A 23,936-nucleotide genomic window follows, 5' to 3' on the forward strand; every position below is an offset into this window, starting at 1 on the left:
AAGTTACAATAAGGAAATAATTAATAATTACTTTCTTATAGTTTCAAAATTCAAAAAGATGAGTGTTTCACTGCCGTTTTTACTTCGTAGCATTGAAACAACTGCTACATTGGACGCTTGTGGTCTGTATTGTAGCATGCCCATCCTGTAATATATCCCTCATCAAATGGGCGATAAGAGACACAAAACTTCCCATTTAGATGCTAGGCCAACACTGAAACATCAGAAAGTAACCTATTAAAATATTTGCAATCGAAAAACGAGTGCAAATTTTTGTCGATGGTGGGATTCGAACTTGGGACCTTCTGCATGGCAAGCAAGCGCGTTACTACTGGGCTACCGTGTTTAAATTCTCGTTTCACGTGTTTGTTCTCAGTTCATCAGTCACGTATTCGAGAAGAGTGCCCTGGACCTGATACTCACGTTCATAAGCATGCGAGAATCCAAGAACTCACGTCTCGCATTCGAGTCTCTCAAATATCTGGCAGCACTCTTGTGTCATAAGAAGTTCTCCATTGAGTTTATAAACCTCCATGGACTTCAGGTAGGATAAGGCTTTGGTTACATTGGATGCGAATCTGTACGATTTTTCATTGTTCGCACGCAATCGTATCCAATTCGCACGCAATCGTATCCAATGTAACCACAGCCTAACAGTGGGTGATATACAGAAATCTACATGGATTACAGGCAGGATAACAAGGGCTGATATTCAAGCCTGATATAAAGAAAGGTGGTTTTTAGAAGGGTTGTGAAATTCAGGCGGATTTAAAAAAAGAAGATAAAAAAAATCGGAAGACAGCATAAAATAACAAAAAAAGTCCACCACTCTGTCACTGCTGAAGCTCTGTGTGGCACTAAATCAAGTCAAGGTCGAAACACACTACCATCAAGTCACGTGAACTCATGGGAACTCAGAAAGATGTAGTTCAAAGTTTCCCCATAATATTGTAGGTGATTTCGTTCAGGACAGCCGCACTACCATGCTATTATCACGTTCATAGTGTGTTTCTATCTTTCCTTTGTTAGTGACAAACAAAGCAAAGACTTTGGGTAGTTTATTATTATTATTAAAGAGTGTACGGCTTCTTTATAAAACTCTCTCATTGTGTTTGCAGCGTCTACTGGAAGTACCCCGCCCCAGTATGGCCGCCACAGGGGTGTCAATATGTTTCTACTATCTCGCCTACTGCGAGGATGCAATGGAGAGAGTGTGTACTCTACCTCGCGATATTATCAGTGAACTTGTGAGGTAAGTTTTAGAAATTGTTAGTTACCTATGCTGCAAATTGTATATAATGTCTTAAACAATACAATACAGATAGAATTGAATTGAGTAAAAATAGTCCAGACCTTTACTGAGATTTTATCGTCCCAAAATTGTAGAGAAAGACGGGATAGAGAGAGCCAGCCGTTCCGAAAACGTACGTTATTAAATCGAATGGAGGGTAAAGCCCACATAACTAAAAACCTTAGCAGCCTAGTACTAGTAGTGATGTTAAATCCCTTTACCAGACCTTTACTGAGGTCTTATCGTCCCGAAATCGAAGAGAATGTAAAAACCTTACAGCCCGTTCACACTGTACGAAACGAATTTTTCTTCATCGGAAATAATTACAGGTTTATCCGTTTTTTTCCGAATGTCCGGTGGGCAATACAATTTAAATGAGTGTTCCCACTACACAAGACACGATTTTTTTCCGAACGACAAGTGGGAGCAGGCCTTACACAGTGAAGTTAAACCCATTAAAAAAAGACACAAGGAAGAAAACAATCTGTTTATTTATTATGTTGTTTTCAGATACGCATGTTGGCTATTAGAATGTTCTCATGACTCCGGTAGATGTCATGCCACCATGTTCTTTGGATTGACGTTCAAGTTTCGAGTTATTCTGGAAGAATTCGACGCTCAGAATGGTCTGCGTATGCTTTACAATGTGGTATGTACCTACATCAGAATCTCTTAGTTATGCGAGCACTTATTCCGATTGAGGCCTTTCATGATTCTAAGCAATGTATTTTTTTACTCTCTATTGCTTTTGTTATCGTTACTTTATTTTTTGTAGTCTCTAAGGTCCCGCCGGCTTCGAATCTCACCATCGACAATAATTTGCACTCGTTTTTCGATTGTAAATATTTCAACGGGTTACTTTCTGGTGTTTTCGTGTTGACCCAGCACCTAAAGGGGAACTATTGTGTCTCTTCTCGCCCATCTGATGAGAGGCATACTACGGAATGGGCATGCTACGACACCGATCCTAATATGAGTCTAATGTAGCAGTTGTTTCATTGCTAAAAAATAAAACCAACGGTGAAACACTCATTAGAAAAAAAATGTAGCTATCTCAATCATGCTGCCAGGATGAGACTGGACTGTCTACCTGCAGTCTGATTAAATTCTTGCATGTTTGATAGCAAGGTAGATTAATTGAGTAGGAAAAGTAGAAAATGGAATAAAACACATACCAGGCTAGTCAGCTTGTAAAGTAGCGCGTCTGCCTAGGTCGCGGGTTCAATTCCCGCCCGGGGCGAACTTTAAATCAAAGCGAGGAGAAAGACAGGGAAAGGTAGTCGTTTCAAGTACGAACAAGTGTCTGTTTAGAATCATGTTTGCCCGGTTGAGAATCGAAACCATGACCTTGTTTAGACTGCTGGGGTAAAGGGACTTTTTAGTCTCATTCGAGCAAGATAAACAAGGTATATTCTATTCTGTCTTCAAAGTTGAATGATTCCTTCGCTCACTTATAATATGTATCAAATTTTGCTATGTTTTTCCCAGGCATGGATTCGCGGATGAAGAGCTTGTAGTGTTCAGTCATCAAACCCCGCACCAGATTTTTTTTCTTTTTTAATGAGAAAAGGAGCTCACTTGGTTCGTTGAATTTGTTCCCAGGTCCTCCTCAATCTGATGACAATCAAGACCCCGATCACAGATGCGGACTCGATTAGAGGTCTGGCGTGTCGTGCCCTGGCAGGTTTGGCTACACATGAAACCGTGCGTCAAATTATGAGTAAACTTCCTCTGTTCACGAGCGGACAGTTACAGAGTAAGTCGATGGCGATGCGTACTATAGAAATACTTCGTTAGACTAGAGCCCGTCCCCACTTGTCGTTCGGAAAAAAATCGGTTCGTGTGTAGTGGGAATGCTCTCATTTAAATTACATTGCCAACAGGACATTTTGTGTCGATCCGAAAAAAAAAATAAATAAATAAATAAAAAAAAATCGTGTCTTGTATAGTAGGAACACTCTCAAGTTCAGATGGGGGTCGGCGTTTTTCGTCAGCCTCTCAATCAGCCCTAGGGTGATCGCTTTTGGGTTGACATTTGGTTTTGGCTACAGAAGTTATACGAGTGGACGCCCTTCGCAGTCAATGTTTTGCTATTTCTTATGCAAGGGAAATTTAAGCTGGTCTATTCCCTGTTTAAAGTCCCTCAGCCAGACTTACTTCCTATTATTTCCAATCAAGCACTTCAACTTTTTATTTGGCCACTTGGCCATTAGGTCATTCATTCTTTATTCCTTCTAAACCTCGTGTGTTATTTCTCGTGTTGCAGGTTTGATGCGAGACCCGATCCTACAGGATAAGAGACAGGAGCACATTATGTTTCAGAAGTACGGTCTGGAATTAATGGAGAGGGTATCCGGTGGCAAACATAACAAGACTACGCCAGCTGGAGGTCCTACCTCTACTCAGGTAGGGATATAACCAATTAGCTGTTTGCCCGTACTTATTGACGAAAACAAATAACTTAGGTACTGGTCGATTGCCATGCAGAAGGTCCCGGGTTCGAATCCCAGCGTCGACAATAATTTGCACTCGTTTTTCGATTGCAAATATATATCAAACAGTTACTTTCTGGTGTTCTCGTGTTTACCTAGCACCTACATGGGAAGTATTGTGTCTCTTATGACCCATCTGATGAGAGGCATACTACGGGATGGGCATGCTACGACATAGACCATATTGCGTCTAATGTAGCAGTTGTTTCATTGCTACAAAAAAAAAAAAAAAAAAAAAAAAAAGGGGTATCGGTGGGAGAGATGCACAAGAGTTGAACATACAAGCATGCCGTCTCATGCTGGACATGCTACCCGGCTTGGAGGTTGCTGCTGTCTATGAATCTGTAAGCACTTACGAGTATTATTTACTCAAAGAAAGAAGCATGAACAAACTGGTATTCCTGTTATAAAACACCTTATTTGAAGGGGGGAAAAAAAGGAATTTAAATTGTAAGCTTTAATGCCTCTCACAATTCTTGTTTGTCAATCAATATTATAATATACCTACCTACTCTGAAGTAATTTCTTAGGTGGTGCTGGTAGTAGTTTTGTGATTGAAAAAAAAATAAATAATAATAATAAATAAAAAAAAAGTGAACTGAACTTATGTATTTACTTCCAAACTTGAAAAACAACCACGGTTAGCAAACAGAGTGAGTTCAAATTTAAGCTCAATTTTTTCCCCCTCCTATTCTCACTTGATGTAATAACCCCCTTCTTGCAGTGCAATAGTCCTAAACTAAACTGGCATACAAGGGATAAAGAAGAGACCGACTTTTTAACATAATAACCCCCTTCTTTTTCAGCCCATTAATGATTCCCTGGTGAAGACCCTGTTTTCCTGGGCGGAAAACTCACCCGAGCCTCTTCAAACTTATGCCACGGGGCTTCTAGCTGCCGCCATGGAGGTGCAGGAAATTGCCACCAATTTCAAAGAACTCAACACACGGCTTGTACCTCTCATGTTGGATAGGCTGCGGTCACTCACCCATAGTCGGCCCTTCTCCCATTTGGACCAAGGTAAGCTCTAAGTGCCACTTATTTTTCAACTTATTTTTTCAGTACAGTGTTTTATTGGTAAAAGGTTTCTTCAAATTAAATTGACCCCAAGGGCGAGGTAAACCTAGACCATTTGACAAATGGAGTGTGCCTGAACGCACGTGATGTGTTCCAATCCTCTCGACCCCCCAAACTTCTGTCTGATCTGGTGATTGTGGGTTTGTATTCCAGCTAAAAGGGGGAAATGTCTGTTATTGCTGAGTTAAAAGCTACACCAGTCTTGTGCAACATTTCAACAGGTTACTTTCTGGCACTCATCTGTTAGACCCAGCTCCTAAATGGGAAATTTTGTGTCTCTTATCGCCCATCTGATGAGGGACATACTATGGGATGGGCATGCTACGACACCGATTTTTTTCCCGAATGTTCTGTAGGTGATGCAATTTAAATGAGAGTGTTCTGTTCACACTACACACAACACGATTTTTTTTTCCCCGAAGGACAGGTGTGAACGGGCTTTAAGCATGTTAACGACGTGTTGATTTTTCCAGGTATTTCCAGCCGAGACTTCCATACGAATGAAGAGGTGAATGCTCCGTTCAAGAAGCGACTCCGTTCACATCACAACTTCCGAGGAGCTCTGTCTAATGCCACCATAGACACATCTGAGATGAATGGACATGCTGAAGATGCACAGTTGGCTGAAGCTAGGTAATGGAGTAAAATACAATTAAGCTGTGTCCACAGTCCACACATAGTCGACAGCGTCGATGCGTCGTTCAAATCGACGGACCGTCGATCGATGTCGACTGAAACCGTACACTGCCTAGATAACATAGATTCCGGAACCCGCGAATTACCGCGTACAAGGTAGACGCGCTATCTTTTCCCGGGGTCGGCGTTTTTCGTCAGCGTTTTATTCAGCCCTGGTGTGCTTCCTTTCGGCTGACATTTGGTTTTGACTTCAAAAATTTTACGAGTGGATGCCCTTCACACTCAACCTTTGCTATTTCTTTATCAAGGAAAATTAAGAGGGAATTATCCTCCCTGTTTAAAGTCCCCCAGCGAGACTAAGCTGGTCTACTCCCTGTTTAACAAAAGTGTATTATTCTATACTAATGAGTTTTTTACTCTCCCATTCTTCACCCTGCAGACGGCAAAGCATAGACTCCTCCGGAATGCTATCTCCGCCGTCCAGTTTCAACCGAAGTGACGCCAGCAACTCCTCATGGGCAGAAATGGAGCCCATGATAGTGGGTACGATACCCGTCCATCCTCTGACCACGGAGACTCAACAACTGTTCATACTGAAATATTTGACACCCATGGGCGAGTACCAGGAGGTGAGAACCCGCTGACCTTTGGATTGCAAGTCCTAAGTAATGTGACTTTTGGCCACTCTATTTTTTTAAGAGGTTTGACAGAAGGAACTGCAACTGCTATGGTCTTATCGTCCCGAAATCGAAGAGAGAAGGAAGACAGGATAGGAGAAAGCCAGCCGTTCCCCCTCATCAGGTGGGCGAGAAGAGACTTCGACATTTAGGTGCTTCGTCAACACGAGAACAGTGAACCTTTTGGAATGTTAATATACGAGTGCAATTTTTTACTTTCTATGGTGAGAGAGCACGTCTCCCGCGGACAGGGTAGAAGAGTGAAAGAGGGTTAATGAAAAATCTGGTGTGAACATCACACGACTTTCCTTATCTTGTTAAATGATGCTTATTTGAGTGTTCTTTTTACAATATGTCTAACCGTTTAGTCGATATAGCTTAAAACCGCCAAAAAAGCGGTCAATTGTCAAAATACCGCCAACCGCAGCACCTATCTCAACCAAAAGTTTCGTGTCGCATCCTTGTCACATTTGACAGCTACATACCAAATTTCAAGTCTCTAGCTCTTATTTTCGAGATATTTTGTTTACAGACAGAAGGACAGACACACGGACCAATGGCTGAAACTTTGGATTTAGGCTCTAGGAAACTCAAAACGTGGCTGGTTGTGGTTGTTCTCCATCTGCTGGTTGTTCTCCATCTGCTTGTTGTTCTCCATCTGCTGGTTGTTCTCCATTTCCTGGTTGTTCTCCATCTCCTGGTTGTTCTCCTTCTGTTGTGAGATCTCCGTCTTCTCCGTCCGAGTCCATAGCCTAATAAACCTCCTCCTAAACCTAAACAACTACATAGACAGCAGCCAACTGCCAGAACCAGGGGTAAAACATCTTCCAATCCTTCCATCCAGTTGAGCACTTATTCCGATTGAGGCCTTTCATGATTCTAAGCAATGTATTTTTTACTCTATTGCTTTTGTTATCGTTACTTTATTTTTCTTTCGTAACAATAAAACATCTGCTACATTACACTTATGTGGTCTGTGTCGAAGCATGCCCATTCCGTAGTACGTCCCTCATCAGATGGGCGAGAAGAGACTTCGACATTTAGGTGCTTCGTCAACACGAGAACAGTGAACCTTTTGGAATGTTAACAGTCGAAATACGAGTGCAATTTTTTACTTTCTATGGTGAGAGAGCACGTCTCCCGCGGACAGGGTAGAAGAGAGAAAGAGGGTTATTGAAAAAGTTACTTACCTGATCTGGAGTTGGTGTTTTTACGGAATCCTTCCACCTTTTTTTTTGCAGCTAGGTTAATGTATTAATTTAGAATACCTATTACTTTCTATTAGTTAAGTATTTATTTAAATATTATAATTCCACTTCCTCCCACCCAGATGTCAACCCTGGACATTCTAGCGGAAGACGAAACAATGCGAGAAGCTCTGAACGAAGATGCGCGCTGCAGCGCACGTCAGATTGACTTAAGTAATTGAGCTATTTCCTACAATCGACGACATATTATTTAATGTTACTGAAATTTCACTGCGATTGGCTGGTCTAACTGATATTCTGCGTGTAATATAATTATTCCAAGTTGACAATGGGGCTCAACCACTTTTTTTTTTCTTCGCTGATAAAGGAAGTTCGAAACACGCTGATTGCAATAGAAATGCTTAAAATTTCGTCAGATTGTACGACACGTGTGTGTTGCGCTCAAGAAATACCTGGAAGCGCACCTGTTCCTGCGCGTGGAAGCTATCAAGCGCGAAACCATGGGCAGGGCAGCGCATGCGTATGCCTCGAGCGATGGGCCGCCCTCGAGGAGTATTCAACATGCCAATACTGTCAAGGTAAGTAAAAGTAGAAACACACTATCGTCACGTGACGTAACGTGATGGTAGTGTGGCTGTCCTGAACGAAATTACCTACAATATTATGGGAACACTTTTTTTTGTGCCTGCTGAGGTCTTATCCTCCCGAAGCGAAGAGAGAAGAAAGACATGATAGGAGAAAGCCAGCCGTTCCGAGAACGAACCTTATCCAGTCAGGATAAAATCCACCCCTGCCTCGGTGGTGTAGTGGTCAAGACGCTCGCCTGGTAAACAGGAGGGCGTGAGGTCAATCCCAGCCGAGGCGAGGTATGGAATTTTATCCTCAGTATAATTTGAGAATTTGACCACAGTAAAGGCTGTAGCCTACTGCTGCAGTAATTTTTCTACATGCTTGATTTTTCTACAGTCAACAAAGAGTGTCTCAATTATTTCTCAAGGCTTTAATACAAAATTTCATTAGTAAATGTTTGTATCGGTTCTTCGTTCCTCCAAATCAAACTGATCATCTCTTTTTACTCTCTACTTTCTATAATATATAGAAGAAACAACAAAACTTCTGATAGTTCAACCAACTTCTGATTGTTCTGATTTTTGAAGAGGGCAAAAATTGCGCAAGATTCAAACCAAAATGTTATTAGACACATTAGAACTCCAAATGGACAAATTTCCATTAGTTGCATATTCTGGTAACATTTTTCCAAGGTCACTTATTGCACTTCCTGTCCTAGGGTTCACACTGACCAACAGTGGATCCGTCAAGGTTTCATAGGTGTCGTTTATAAATTTGTCATCATTTTCCATGATATTATCTAAATCAACAATGTCATTATCAATCCAGGTGATATCATCGGCTACTTCCATTCTAGTTCTTTCACGGCGTGTAATTCTTGGTTTTCTTGTGGGTTTCTTTGTTCTCCTTCTCCTGGTTGTTCTCCATCTCTTGGTTGTTCTCCATCAAAACGTGTTTTGGCACTAAAAACTGACCATCGAAAATTTGACCCGATTACATTACTTTCCTTCCTATAGGATAAAAGTAAAAAATGGTGTTTTGGATTATTATTCTGAAATCCAATTTTATCTAGTGTAAGAGGCCCTGATAACTTTGGGGAAGTAAAAAGTTACTCACCTGATATGGAGTTGGTGTTTTTACGGAATCCTTCCACCTTTTCTTTGCAGCTAGTCTAATGTATTCATTTAGAATACCTAAGTATTACTTTCTATTAGTTAAGTAAGTATTTATTTAAATATTATAATTCCACTTCCTCCCACACAGATGTCAACCCTGGACATTCTAGCGGAAGACGAAACAATGCGAGAAGCTCTGAACGAAGATGCGCGCTGCAGCGCACGTCAGATTGCCCATGCAGTCATCATCACCAAAAAAATCCGGTACTATATCAAAAAGGTCATCCATGTTCTTTGACGTGAGAACAATTCATAGAAATTCATTTGAAGCAAAATCGGCATTTCCTATTACTTAAGTAATTGAGCTATTTCCTACAATCGACGACATATTATTTAATGTTACTGAAATTTCACTGCGATTGGCTGGTCTAACTGATATTCTGCGTGTAATATAATTATTCCAAGTTGACAATTCTCCATGAAATGGGTATTCTGGTAGCAAGCTGTCTGTCTTTCCTCATATCAGTCTTCGCTTTCGTCACATTCGTTTCTACAAAATTGACCGACAAATGTCCGGTGACAATTCTGTCTTTATCATGAAATGGGTATTCTGGTAGCAAGCTGTCTTTCCTCATATCAGTCTTCGCTTTCGTCACATTCGTTTCTACAAAATTGACCGACAAATGTCCGGTGACAATTCTGTCTTTATCAAACATGCTATTGGCTCGAACGGAAGAAGTATGATCATCAAACCATTTCTGTCTGAACCGTTTCTTATCCCTTTTCTTTCTCCTGCTAAACAAATTGAAGAAAATTTGTGATTAAGCTCACTCTTATACAAACAAAACAGCAACAACAAAAATAAATGAGTATGACAGGCGGACCTGATCAGGTCTACCTGATAGTGAGTGGCTGGCCTAAGATCATTATTATTATAGGCAATTTCACTCTTTATTGAGGTTAATACAGTAATACATAGGTTTACAAAACAATATGTATACATGATGGTCACACAAGTTTAGTTCATGTTGAGACATTTTCTGATGATGGATGTTGTCGATATTAGGACTGATTTTTGGCAGGTTCCAATAAGATGTTCAATGTTTTCCAGCCCACATGCTTCTAATCCTCGCTTTGTGTCCTTATGAACCAATCCATTTGAGCTTATGACAATCGGTATAATTGATACTGATGACAATTTATATATTTGAGTTATTTTATGTTTCAGGTCTTGATATTTTCTCTATGTAAGCTTTATTATTATTATTATTATTATTATTATTATTATTATTATTATTATTTTTTTTTTTTTTTACATAATTATAGGAGAAAACTATCTGACTAATCTTACTACTTTTCAGCTGCAATGAAACAACTGCTACATTAGACGCATGTGGTCTGTGTCGTAGCATGTCCATCCCTTAGTATGTCCCTCGTCAGATGGGCGAGAAGAGACACACTACTGCCCATTTAGGTGCTGGGTCAACACGAGAACACCAGAAAAAAAATCCAAGTACATACACATTTACAAATTACCTACAAAATGTTTGAGGTAGACCGGGGGAAATTTACCCCTCGGTTCAAATCGCAGATGAGAAATAATACAAGTGAGAAGTTATAAGCCAACTCGTCTATTTGGTGTCTCTCTCTCTCTCTCTTTCTCGCCAGCCTAGTTAGCTTAGTTGGTAGTGCGTCTGCCTTGTGAGCGCTAGGCCGCGGGTTCGATTCCCGCCCGGGGCGGATTTTATCCTTTAATGTTATTTAGCTGCTGGCTAAGTTGTAATATGTAACTAGTTGTATTGTAATTGTAACAAAATGTCCGGTGCACTACCATGGTACCACGCTTCGATACCGATAGTGCACCTTTTGATTTATAGGTACCTGGGTAAAAAATAAATACATGTTTGTATTTGACAGCCATAGGGGTATCATAATGAAATTATTGCTGTGCTAATGACAAACATGGAAAGTGTAGGTATTACATAGCTTAGAGAGCGGAAATAGCTTTCGATTATCTGAGTATTCTAGGTTGTATCGATGTAACTGTACCGATTAATGTACCTATAAAACTGTAGTTAACTAGAAAATAGGTGCCTACTTAGATAAAAATACTTACAGTTTCTCCTGGTTCGAAAAAATTTAGTAAAATCTTAGCATGGTCTTTGACAAAAAATTGAAAAGTTCTCAGTTTATAGGTACTTTATATTTTACAATGAAACCCTATAGGCCCGTTCCCACATAGGTATTGTGAGTTTCATCCGATTTTTTACTTTCCTTATCCTATAGGAAGGAAAGTAATGTAATCGAGTCAAATTTTCGATGGTCAGTTTTTAGTGCCAAAATATCTTGGGAGTAGAATATGGTACCAAAAGAAGAAGATGAAGAACCAAGGATCAATTTAGCTATTTCCAAGGTCTCTCATATGTCGGTATCCATATTGAAGCCATGGCAATGAAAAAGAAAGCTCCTTTTTGTGTTTAACCTAACCCTGTAATAACACTGGCTACTGCTCATTTGTGACACCTCTTTTTTGTAACAATTTTCCATTGACGTGACTTCTGAACAAGAACCCCCACAAGTATTAATTTGTAATGTGTTATTTTTCAGCAGAGTATACACAGTTCACTTCCAAATAAAAACAAAATGGAGTCTTCTGGTCCATCCACTGCAAATGCTAGCAATGAAGTTGCGGAGATATTGGCTTTACTGAGAACATGGGAAGAGAGTTCTGCTAACAATCCCGATTATGATCCAATCCCTTTGTTAATAACGTAAGTTTCACATGGTTCACTTTCCCTTGTTTCAAAATACAGGTGAAAAAAAAAAAAAAAATTGAATTATTTTGCTATGCCTGTACCAACTACCTGTGTCTACCTCCAGTCAAAGGGACAAAATATGTGAAATAATCAGAAGTTCTTTTACCCAGCAACAAGCTTGAGTAATTCTTTTTTGTAATCTGATGCAATTCTTTCACATTACAGGCTTGCAGAGAAAATTGAACGAGAGACTGAAAACTATTTCAAAGGGGATCCAGATCCATTTGATGAGAGACATCCATCCCGGGCAGATCCCAACTGTGCCCTGGGACATATCCTCAAAGTTTTGTTCAAGAAAGACAATTTTATGAATAAGGTAGGTTTTAAGTACTTATATGGAATGAAAAATATATTTATTTAGATGGTAGACAAATTTATGTATAACATAACTAATTGATTACTTGAAGAATGGAAAAAATATGTAGATGGTGTCATTTACACTGCATAGGTTGTGAGTTATATAGGGGAGTTTTGGTATGGACTTAATTGGACTTTGCCAATATCTAACAAATACAAAGACCTCATACTCTAATTTGAGATATCATATTTTTCTTGACTGCTCTACCAGCTGTGTATTTTAGATCACAATGAGACTTAATGATAAAATTAATTTTAAATAACATTGATTTACTGTGTGTTAGAATATAAAATTCTAAAACAATACATTTCAATTAGTGAAATAGCCTTTTACATTAGTCATTATCGTTTTTCTGATTACTCCACCTACTTTAAGATGTATACAGAGTGTTTCAAAAGTCCGGGGACCCTTGAATATTTTTTGAATGGCTAAAGATGGGAACCTGAAATTTGGCATACAGTTAAAGTGTCGATCAAAGTGACAGTTGGTAGATCTTTGATTGCCTGAAACTAGATAGGGCTAACGGTTGGAAAAAAGAAGGAGACAAAGAAGAGGAAAAAGGAGAGGAAGAAGAAGAAGAAGAAGAATATGATGATGATGATGAAGAAGAAGAAGAAGACGGGGAATAAGAGAAAGGGGAAGAAGAAGAGAAAGAAGAAGAAGAAGGCAAATGAGAAAGATAAGAAGGAAGGTAGAAATTAATGGCTTTGGTTTTCCTGGAAATGAAGCTTTTAGCTTCTCAATAATAACCTCAAAGTACCTGCACGTGTCTGCATAGTGCATACCTACATAATTATGTATGTAGATATTATGTAGGTATCCTTGGATACATTCAAAAATTCAAATAGAAACATTGTTATTTTATTGATAATTGACAGCAGGAAGCGAGGGTAAAGTTTTGTATTAAAATCTAATTTCTTGTGTGTTTTACAAGATACCTACATCTCTTGAGAGGCTAGTTCCTAGTTCGATTAAAACGTTAAAACCAAAGCCACCTTTCACCCGTATAAGTAGGTACCTATGCCTATACCTTTTAACCTGCCTCGGTGGTGTAGTGGTCAAGACACTCGTTTGGTAAACAGGAGGACGTGGGTTCAATTCCAACCGAGGTATGGAATTTTATCCTCAATTTAATTTGAGAATTTGACCACGACAATAGCAGTAGCCTACTGCTAGAGTAAAGGGGCTTTTCAGTCCTATGCGAGCAGTAGCTGTAACTAATTTTAGCACTATTGTTATTGTGAGCTAATACCTTACCTACCAGCAAGATAAACGTTTACTTATTCTATTTTCTACTATTCCATTGTTATTATTAGGTACTTTCCCGAAGGAAAAGCTGGGATAGGTACCATAAAGTACTTGCGTTAGACACTTCTGCCTCATCATAACGCCCCTTCTTGAATATCATTTCCCTCGAAAAGAAAAACCCATTTGGCAGTTCCAAAAATTTAAAACGATATTTTTGATGATTTATATTTTTTTGGAAAGCGAAACATTGCTTGGCGGGTACCTCTGGGTTGTACTTACTTAAGGAAAATGAAAATTTTCTTAATATTTTTATTTTCCGAGAGTGAAGGGGGGGGGGAGCCTGGCGTTTATTATACCTTACCTCTCCGCCTCTCTCCTTGGGTAGCTTGGGGCAAATGTACTTTATGAGGACAGGGGTAGGGGGAAGACAGGGGAGGGAGGGCAGACTAACCGTTATTCCCGTCATTATAGCAGCAGAAATTAAGTTGAGCTCCGTACTTTCAAGTACAGGGTAGAATAACAAATACAAAGTCTCCTTTTTTATAGAGCGCAAAGCTCTACTTAATTTTACTTTCAAGGTACCGACATACCTTCATAGTAATAATAATAAGTTAAATTGATCCCAAGGGCAAGGCATTGCCTAAACCCTTGACAAATGGAGTGTGCCTGAAGGCATATGATGTGTTCCAATCCACTCGACCCCTTCTTCATACCTATTTGGATAGCTGATACGTTTTTTTTTTTTTTTTTTTTTTTTTTTTTTTTTTTTTCTCTCAGAAAAATTCCATCATGAACTCAATAAACATTAAGCTGAATTTTCCTCCTAAAAATCTTGGTTGTTTCGCTTACCTGTTGGAGTCACAAATGTTCCAAACCAGAGTTCGGATTGCCTCGTGCAGTAGGTAGAGGGTAGATATGATGGAAAACACAAGATTTAAAAGTATTTACAACATAAAATCCACTTTATTGTATGGAAAATCAACCTGTACAAAACTTCTTTTTCCTCCAGAAAATCTCGACTAAGGGAAGAAGACCAACCAATGAGAACCCTAACTAGCTCATACCTAGCTAGGTGACATTTAATAGCTAGTATACAATTAGAATTAAAATAAAATAATGTAAAAATAAATAATTACCTATAATAAATGCAAATGAAATAATGGACATTCCATTGTGCATTTCTTTCATATTCACACATTCCCAAAATAGTATCATCTTACCTGGTTTTAATTTCCGTATCCACAAAATTCCATAATAAATAGGTACCTACACAAAATTATCAGTATACAAACATTAAGGACATGGAAGGAACCTAGATATTATTTCTGGGCGTCCAAAGGGGTTTAACAAGGTATACTGTTTTTTAGGTGTTTTTTTTTTTTTTTTTTTTTTTTTTTTTTCCCTTTTTTTTCTACTTTTCAGCTGGGTAAAAGCACGCCGGAAGAGATTCAAGACAGCATCGAGCTACTCATGGACTACATCACGTCCAACAACAGAACCACCTGGAAACCAGTGGACCAACTAATAGAACTTGGCGGAGTGAAGCTACTGCTTCGAATCATAGCATTCTCCTATGAGTGGAACTATTCGGGAAGGTAAAATGCACACCGGCGATTATAAATGTGCATCATGCTAATGGTTGATTCCGTGACTGGCTGTTGCGGGGCCCACTCAGCCTTGTGAGGAAAATGAGTAGCTGTGTTTTTTTTTGTAGCAATGAAACAACTGCTACATTAGATGCATGTGGTCTGTGTCGTAGCATGCCCATCCCTTAGTATGTCCCTCGTCAGATGGGCGAGAAGAGACACACTACTGCCCATTTAGGTGCTGGGTCAACACGAGAACACCAGAAAGTAACCCATTGAAATATTTGCAATCGAAAAACGATTGCAAATTTTTGTCCATGGTAGGATTCGAACCCGGGGCCTTCTCTATGGCGAGCAAGCTCGTTACCACTGGGCCAGCATAGTCGGTAAACATTGGGTGCTGGTTTATTGAGATATTTGGAAAATCCTACAATGCTGCAAAAAAACGAGTGCAAACAGGGCCTTCTCTATGGTGAGCAAGCTCGTTACCACTGGGCCAGCATAGTCGGTAAACATTGGGTGCTGGTTTATTGAGATATTTGGAAAATCCTACAATGCTGCAGTGAGCACCAAAGTTGTGATATAATAACACACAGAAACGGCATTTATTTATTTCCCCTTTGTTACTATCCCATTCGCAGGTCGGAAACGGTGCGCTGCGCTCTCGATGTGCTGAACACCTGCGCAGTACTACCCCGGGCCCAGCTCCTCCTGTGTCAACAAGTGGAATTACCCGAGGACACGCCCATAGTGGGAATGAACATTGTGTTGAGTGCGGCTGAGGGCGAAATAGTTTCGGATCCCGATGTGCAACGAGCCGCCCTGTATTTACTCATCACGTGTATTTATGCGCCGCTCAAGGTAAGATAATAATATAATAGAATATACCTTGTTTATCCTGCTCGAATGAGACTAAAAAGTCCCTTCACCCCAGCAGTCTAAACAAGGTCTCGTGTATATTATAGGTTTAAGAACATTATGCATACTGTTCACGTCAAAAGATATCTGGATTAGTAAGAATATACTTTCACGTTGTTTTCAGAATCAACTTGGACCCCCGCCCACGCCCAAGACCCCCACCAGTACCCCATCGAGTAGGAAATCCTCACAGCTAGCTCTCACACCCAAACCGTCCAGCAAGAGTTTGGACGAGCAGAACGTAGTCACCAATTGTGTCCGATCCAATAATGGCATTATGGTAAGAGTTTTTTTTTATGACAAGTTGAATACACCAGTTCGGTTGGAGATAAATAAATAAACTCTTATTTGGTGGTCATTAATGGCACAATACATACTTATAAGTTTAGAAAATATACAAAGAGTAATCCTATACCTATGAATATATCCATTATACATGAAGTATTTGTAAGTTCTGCCCATTTGAAAAATATGCTCAAGGCCAAGACCCCGATTCAGCAACTACTGAGGTATATCGGTTGGAGATATATACCGAAATAATTATAAGGAAAGTCGTGTGATAAAGCCATGTTATGTTAGAAGGCCCTTTAAAGAGCCATACGTAAAACCCCCCAAAAACCATATTTCAAGGGCCAGCCACTCACTATCAGGCCTACCTGATACCTGATGAGCACACACACACACCATCAGGTAGACCTGACGGGTACACCTGATCAGGTCCGCCTGTCAGGTCTACCTGATGAATACTCACACTATCAGGTAGACCTGACAGGCGGACTTGATCAGGTGTGCCTGTCCGGTCTTCCTGATAGTGAGTGGCTGGCCAAGAGGATAAGGAAAGTCGTGTGATGTTAAAACCAGATTTTTTTTTCTTTTTTAATGAGAAAAGGAGCTCACTTGGTTCGTTGAATTTGTTTCCAGGTCCTCCTCAATCTGATGACAATCAAGACCCCGATCACAGATGCGGACTCGATTAGAGGTCTGGCGTGTCGTGCCCTGGCAGGTTTGGCTACACATGAAACCGTGCGTCAAATTATGAGTAAACTTCCTCTGTTCACGAGCGGACAGTTACAGAGTAAGTCGATGGCGATGCGTATTATAGAAGTACTTCGTTAGACTAGAGCCCGTCCCCACTTGTCGTTCGGAAAAAAATCGGTTCGTGTGTAGTGGGAATGCTCTCATTTAAATTACATTGCCAACAGGACATTTTGTGTCGATCCGAAAAAAAAAATAAATAAATAAATAAAAAAAAATCGTGTCTTGTATAGTAGGAACACTCTCAAGTTCAGATGGGGTCGGCGTTTTTCGTCAGCCTCTCAATCAGCCCTAGGGTGATCGCTTTTGGGTTGACATTTGGTTTTGGCTACAGAAGTTTTACGAGTGGACGCCCTTCGCACTCAATGTTTTGCTCTTTCTTATGCAAGGGAAATGTAAGCTGGTATGCTCCCTGTGTAAAGTCCCTCAGCCCGACATAAACTGGTTTACTCCCTGTTAAAAGTTCTCCCGCTAGACTTGAGCTGGTTTACTTCCTGTTTAAGGTCCCTCAGCCAGACTTGAACTGGTATGCTCCCTGTGTAAAGTCCCTCAGCCCGACATAAGCTGGTTTACTCCCTGTTAAAAGTTCTCCCGCTAGACTTGAGCTGGTCTACTTCTTGTTTAAGGTCCCTCAGCCAGACTTGAACTGGTATGCTCCCTGTGTAAAGTCCCTCAGCCCGACAAAAGCTGGTTTACTCCCTGTTAAAAGTTCTCCCGCTAGACTTAAGCTGGTCTACTTCCTGATTAAGGTCCCTCAGCCAGACTTGAACTGGTATGCTCCCTGTGTAAAGTCCCTCAGCCCGACATAAGCTGGTTTACTCCCTGTTAAAAGTTCTCCCGCTAGACTTAAGCTGGTCTACTCCCTGTTTAAGGTCCCTCAGCCAGACTTCTAACTTTTTACTTTCTATTATTTCCAATCAGGCACTTTAACCTTTTATTTGGCCACTTGGCCATTAGGTCATTCATTCTTTATTCCTTCTAAACCCTGTGTGTTATTTCTCGTGTTGCAGGTTTGATGCGAGACCCGATCCTACAGGATAAGAGACAGGAGCACATTATGTTTCAGAAGTACGGTCTGGAATTAATGGAGAGGGTATCCGGTGGGAAACATAACAAGACTACGCCAGCTGGAGGTCCTACCTCTACTCAGGTAGGGATATAAGATATAACCAATTAGCTGTTTGCCCGTACTTATTGACGAAAACAAATAACTTAGGTACTGGTCGATTGCCATGCAGAAGGTCCCGGGTTCCATCCAGTCATCATCACCAAAAAAATCAGGTACTATGTCAAAAAGGTCATCCATGTTCTTTGACGTGAGAACAATTCATAGAAATTCATTTGAAGCAAAATCGGCATTTCCTATTACTTAAGTAAAAATTTGCACTCGTTTTTCGATTGCAAATATATCAACCAGTTACTTTCTGGTGTTCTCGTGTTGACCTAGCACCTAAATGGGAACTATTGTGTCTCTTATGACCCATCTGATGAGAGGCATACTACGGGATGGGCATGCTACGACATAGACCACATTGGGTCTAATGTGGCAGTTGTTTCATTGCTACAAAAAAAAAAAAAAAAAAAAAAAAAAAAAAAGGGGGAAAACCCACTTTTTTATTTTTTTTTTTTTTAAAAAAAAAAAAAAAAAAAAAAAAACGGGTGAAACACTCATCTTCTACTATTATTATTATTATTATTATGAATTTCTTGCTTCTTCTTCCCTCAGGAGCTCGGCTCCAGTCACAATATAACGAAGGAATTATTAAATTAATACAAATATGCTGATTTCTTGCTTCTTGTTCTCCTTCCCCTAGGAGCTGGAGATCTCCATGGCCAACATCCACCGCGCACACATCATCGCGCAGACCAAGATCCATTTCAATGATCGCCAACTTCTGCAGCTCATCCATGAACATTTCCTCCAACACAATCTGCCCGAGACTGCTCAAATGTTGCAGCGCGAAGCCAACCTGCCCCCGCTGCCTGCCAAACCGTCTGCCAATGTGTTCCTCTCGCCCTTCTCCTACAGTTCACATTATAAAGTAAGATTCACATTCATTATAAGTTGAGTGAACTGTAGAAGGAGGGATTTTTTTTTTAATATGTTTGACAGAGGGAACTGTAACTGCTATGGTCTTATCGTCCCGAAATCGAAGAGAGAAGGAAGACAGGATAGGAGAAAGCCAGCCGTTCCGAGAACGAACATTATCCCATCAGGATAAAATCCGCCCCGGGCGGAAATCGAACCCGCGGCCTAGCGCTCACAAGGCAGACGCACTACCAACTAAGCTAACCAGGCTGGCAAGTAGATAATTTGATTAGTTAGTTTGCTTTCTATTTGAATAGATAGCCAAGGACCTAGTACTGATCTAGTAGTAATGGAGCAGTTGCAAAAAAATGTGTTGCGCATTTTTCCTTTGTGTTGGACTAAGGGGTGCACTCAGCTTCGTGAGGACAATAGAGTACCATAATTACCAGAATAAGTAGAGATTTTTTTTCCTTTGTAATCAGTTAAACACCCCTTGAAAAGTGTGAAATGGCTCTCAGGTTCACCACAAAATAATTCTCAGATCTCAGATTCACCATCATACCTGAAAAAAAAAAAAAAAAAAAAAAAAAAAAAAAAAAAAAAAAAAAAAAACCAAGGCACAAGGTTCACCACAAATAATTCTCAGATTCACCATCATACCGGAAAAAAAAAGAAAAATCCAAGGCTACGACGCAGACCATACGCGTTCAATGTAGTAGTTGTTTCATTGCTACGAAATAGAAACGACGGTGAAACACCTTTTTTAAGGTGTTTCACCTTTTCTTTTCAGTTTTATTACACCACAATAAACAAGATGTTTCATTCTATTCCTTCTTTTTGTCCGCACACAGAACCCCAGATCAGCGTCTACGACACCGAGTAGAATATCGCACACCTATTCCGAGCCTAGCATAGCGCAGAGCGCGGCCAACAGTAGCGCTGCATTGTCACCTCGTGTGAACACACCCATCAGACTGAGTATCAAGTAAGTATTCCAAGCCCGAATTTATCTTCCCTTTTATTTACTTTCTATTGCCATATTAGCATAATGTTATAGAAAGTTGTGTGATGTTCACCCCTTAGTTTACTTGTGCCCTGAATAGCCCACTGACCAACGGCCGAACTGTACATTTCTTTAGCTCCAGCAAAAGGAGATTTTTGATATACATTTTGTGAAGAACCTCTCTTCAAAATTTGAATAACTTTCGTAGAAAGTGAGAGTTAAGCTGGGAGCTGGAGCTTTGATCCCAGGAGATGTTTGTTTATAAAGAATCTCTGCAAAGTTAAAGCTTAGACTGCTTAGAGCGACGAAAGCTCAATTTTCCCCGTTTTTCCCCCTCTTTCAGAAAACAATCCCAAAACTCCCTCTCCTCGGGGCCCGGCGGGTCGGCCAGTAAATCCCTCCAGAAGCAAATCTCCGGCCCGGGGGGGTCCGGGGGTCCGTCAACATCCGGGGGCTCCACCTCAACGGGGGGCATCAGCCTGGACTCCATCATCACCGAGTATCTCACCAATCAGCACGCTCTGTGTAAAAACCCCATGGTGACTTGTCCCGAGTTTAACCTGTTCGTGCCCCACAAGTGTCCGGACCCGAAGCCGAAGAATCACCTCATAGCCAACTTCACGGCGAGGCATTCGAGGAATATACAGTCGCGTCGGTTGAATCATCGGCTCATACATAGTCGGTTTTGCCCCACGCGAACCATAAGGGCTGAGGAAGAGGACACGTACTTTACGTGCTGTGCTTTTCTGGTGAGTTTTTGGTGGATTTCCCCCTCTTTTTTTGTAAAATAATAATAAAACAGTGCTGCCAGTTTCTTCCTAGCAACCCGGTGTAAGTAATAATAATAATAGTGCTTATTTATACTGCTCGCATAGGACTGAAAAGTCCCTTTACTCCAGCAGTAGGCTACTACTATTATTGTGGTCAAATTATATGAGGATAAAATTCCATACCTCGGCTGGGATTGAACCCACGCCCTCCTGTTTACCAGGCGAGCGCCTTGACCACTACACCACCGAGGACAGTTTGACTTCTTCCAAAACTTTTTACTGACGAATTATTTTCTAAGGGGGCGGGGAGAGGGAGGCAAACCAAGGGCCCGTATCCAGGATTTTGCCGCGGAGGGGGCGGGATGCTCCAAAAATTTCAGAACTCCTATCAGTACATGAGAAAAATGAGCTCGAAGGTAGGGAAGGGGTGGCCGGCGGGCCCTCGGCCCCCTTCCTAAATACGGCCCTCGGGGAGTAAACCTCTAACTAGTCTGGCAAAATTCCCTATTCTTATGTTTTTTTTTTTTTTTTTTTTTTTTTTTTTTATCTCTCGATGGCCCTCTGGGTAAATCGCAATTTTTAGTCCGTCCTTCCTTTATTATTACAATGTAAATGCAGTTTTTTTGTGTTATTATGTCACAACTTTGGTGCTCACTGCAGCATTGTAGGATTTTTCCCAATATCTCAATAATCCTAAAATCCAATGTTTACCTACCATGCTGGCACCGATGGTGCTGCGAATTTATATGTCATTGCTACTCATTTTCCTCACGAGGCTGAGTGGGCCCCGGCAACAGCCAGTCACGGAATCAATCATTTGGATGATACAAATTTCTTGGCCCCGCCGGGAATCGAACCCGGGTCTCCCGCGTGCAAGGCGAGTGCAGTGACCACTACGCCATGGGAGCTGACGCCATTCCCCCGGGAATCGAACCCGGGTCTCCCGCGTGCAAGGCGAGCGCAGTGACCACTACGCCATGGGAGCTGAAGATTGGATTTCCTCACGAGGCTGAGTGGGCCCCGCAACAGCCAGTCACGGGATCAATCATTTGCATGATACAAATTTCTTGACCCTGCCGGGATTCGAACCCGGGTCTCCCGCGTGCAAGGCGAGCGCAGTGACCACTACGCCATGGGAGCTGACTGAAACGAGGCAGGGAATCGAACCCGGGTCTCCCGCTGAGTGGGCCCCACAACAGCCAGTCACGGGATCAATCATTTGCATGATACAAATTTCTTGACCCCGCCGGGAATCGAACCCGGGTCTCCCGCGCGTGCAACGCGAGCACAGGTGACCCCTAACCAGGGAGCTGACCCATCGTCATAATCTGCAGAAGACTACTTAAGCTGGCATTGCTGCAAATGCCTTGATATCCTCTATTGTTTTATTTATTATTATTTGATTTCCAGAATAACACAGTGCTCGCGAGTTCTAACCACGGCAAGGTGTACATCTACTCGTGTCGCACGGCGGAAGAGCTACTCAACTACTCGTGTCACGAATCCTACATCTCCAACATGGAGGTGGACAACAAGAACAATCTCCTCCTCACAAGTTCTACCTGGAGGAGGCCCTTGTCCGCCCTGTGGAGTGTGCAGAATGGGGTGTTCGAGTTTAAGTGAGTGGGAAAAGTAGTCTATAAGGTCCCGCCGGCTTCGAATCTCACCATCGACAATAATTTGCACCCGTTTTTCGATTGTAAATATTTCAACGGGTTACTTTCTGGTGTTTTCGTGTTGACCCAGCACCTACATGGGAACTATTGTGTCTCTTCTCGCCCATCTGATGAGAGGCATACTACGGGATGGGCATGCTACGACACGGATCCTATTATGAGTCTAACGTAGCAGTTGTTTCATTGCTAAAAAATAAAACCAACGGTGAAACACTCATTTAAAAAAAAATGTAGCTATCTCAATCATGCTGCTAGGATGAGACTGGACTGTCTACCTGCAGTCTAATTAAAGTCTTGCATGTTTGATAGAAAGGTAGATTAATTGAGTAGGAAAAGTAGAAAATGGAATAGAACACATACACAGGCTAGTCAGCTTGTAAAGTAGCGCGTCTGCCTAGGTCGCGGGTTCGATTCCCGCCCGGGGCGAATTTTATCCGGAACGGATAAATCAAAGAGATGAGAAAGACGGGGAAAGGTAGCCGTTTCAAGTACGAACAAGTGTCTGTTTAGAATAATGTTTGCCCGGTTGAGAATCGAAACCATGACCTCGGTTAGACTGCTGGGGTAAAGGGACTTTTTAGTCTCATTCGAGCAAGATAAACAAGGTATATTCTATTCTATTCTGTCTTCAAAGTTGAATGATTCCTTCGCTCACTTATAACTTATAATATGTATCAAATTTTGCTATGTTTTTCCCAGGCATGGATTCGCGGATGAAGAGCTTGTAGTGTTCAGTCATCAAACCCCGCTCAAAGTAATAGGAACCAAAGGCGAAACTGCTGTGGTAAGTCCAACCCTGAAACCTCCTGGAGATTTCGCATTCTATAAAACTTAATTTAGCCCCTGTGAGGCACAAAACTTCTCAACACTGCCAGCCTAGTTAGCTTGGTTGGTAGAACGTCTGCCTTGTAAGCGCTAGGCCGTGGGTTCGATTCCCGCCCGAGGCGGATTTTATCCTGAAAGGATAAGGTTCATTCTCGGAATGGCTGGCTTTCTCCTATCCTTTCTTCCTTCTCTCTTCGATTTCGGTACGATAAGACCATAGCAGTTACAGTTCCCTCTGTCAAACCTCTTTAAAAAAAAATAGGCCGCGGGTTCGATTCCCGCCCGAGTCGGAAAGGATAAGGTTCATTCTCGGAATGGCTGGCTTTCTTCTATCCTTTCTTCCTTCTCTCTTCGATTTCGGTACGATAAGACCATAGCAGTTACAGTTCCCTCTGTCAAACCTCTTTAAAAAAAGAAAAAGAATAGAAAAAAAACCGTCCTCGGCGGATTTTATCCCAAACAGATAAGGTTCGTTCTCGGAATGGCTGGCTTTCTTCTATCCTTTCTTCCTTCTCTCTTCGATTTCGGTACGATAAGACCATAGCAGTTACAGTTCCCTCTTTAATTTAGCCCCTGTGAGGCACAAAACTTCTAACACTGCCAGCC

At 41.2% G+C, this 23,936-nt stretch overlaps 1 protein-coding gene across 1 annotated transcript in view; it reads left to right on the forward strand.

Annotated features, from left to right (window-relative positions):
* The first annotated feature begins 360 nt into the window (after positions 1-360).
* LOC103506118 (protein mahjong) overlaps positions 361-23,936 on the forward strand; it is a 31,760-nt gene continuing 8,184 nt past the window's right edge. Inside the window, exons 1-15 of the mRNA XM_026821254.1 lie at positions 361-544; positions 1,119-1,252; positions 1,802-1,940; positions 7,504-7,584; positions 7,798-7,959; positions 14,911-15,083; positions 15,716-15,935; positions 16,117-16,272; positions 16,914-17,067; positions 18,038-18,177; positions 18,842-19,069; positions 19,908-20,041; positions 20,403-20,808; positions 22,240-22,448; positions 23,205-23,289. Coding sequence (XP_026677055.1) covers positions 434-544; positions 1,119-1,252; positions 1,802-1,940; positions 7,504-7,584; positions 7,798-7,959; positions 14,911-15,083; positions 15,716-15,935; positions 16,117-16,272; positions 16,914-17,067; positions 18,038-18,177; positions 18,842-19,069; positions 19,908-20,041; positions 20,403-20,808; positions 22,240-22,448; positions 23,205-23,289 — 2,532 coding nt within the window. The 5' untranslated portion in view covers positions 361-433. The remainder of the gene's footprint in view (positions 545-1,118; positions 1,253-1,801; positions 1,941-7,503; positions 7,585-7,797; positions 7,960-14,910; positions 15,084-15,715; positions 15,936-16,116; positions 16,273-16,913; positions 17,068-18,037; positions 18,178-18,841; positions 19,070-19,907; positions 20,042-20,402; positions 20,809-22,239; positions 22,449-23,204; positions 23,290-23,936) is intronic.

Source organism: Diaphorina citri, unplaced genomic scaffold, assembly GCF_000475195.1.
Source record: "Diaphorina citri unplaced genomic scaffold, Diaci psyllid genome assembly version 1.1 scaffold215, whole genome shotgun sequence".
Classification (NCBI taxonomy): domain Eukaryota; kingdom Metazoa; phylum Arthropoda; class Insecta; order Hemiptera; family Psyllidae; genus Diaphorina; species Diaphorina citri.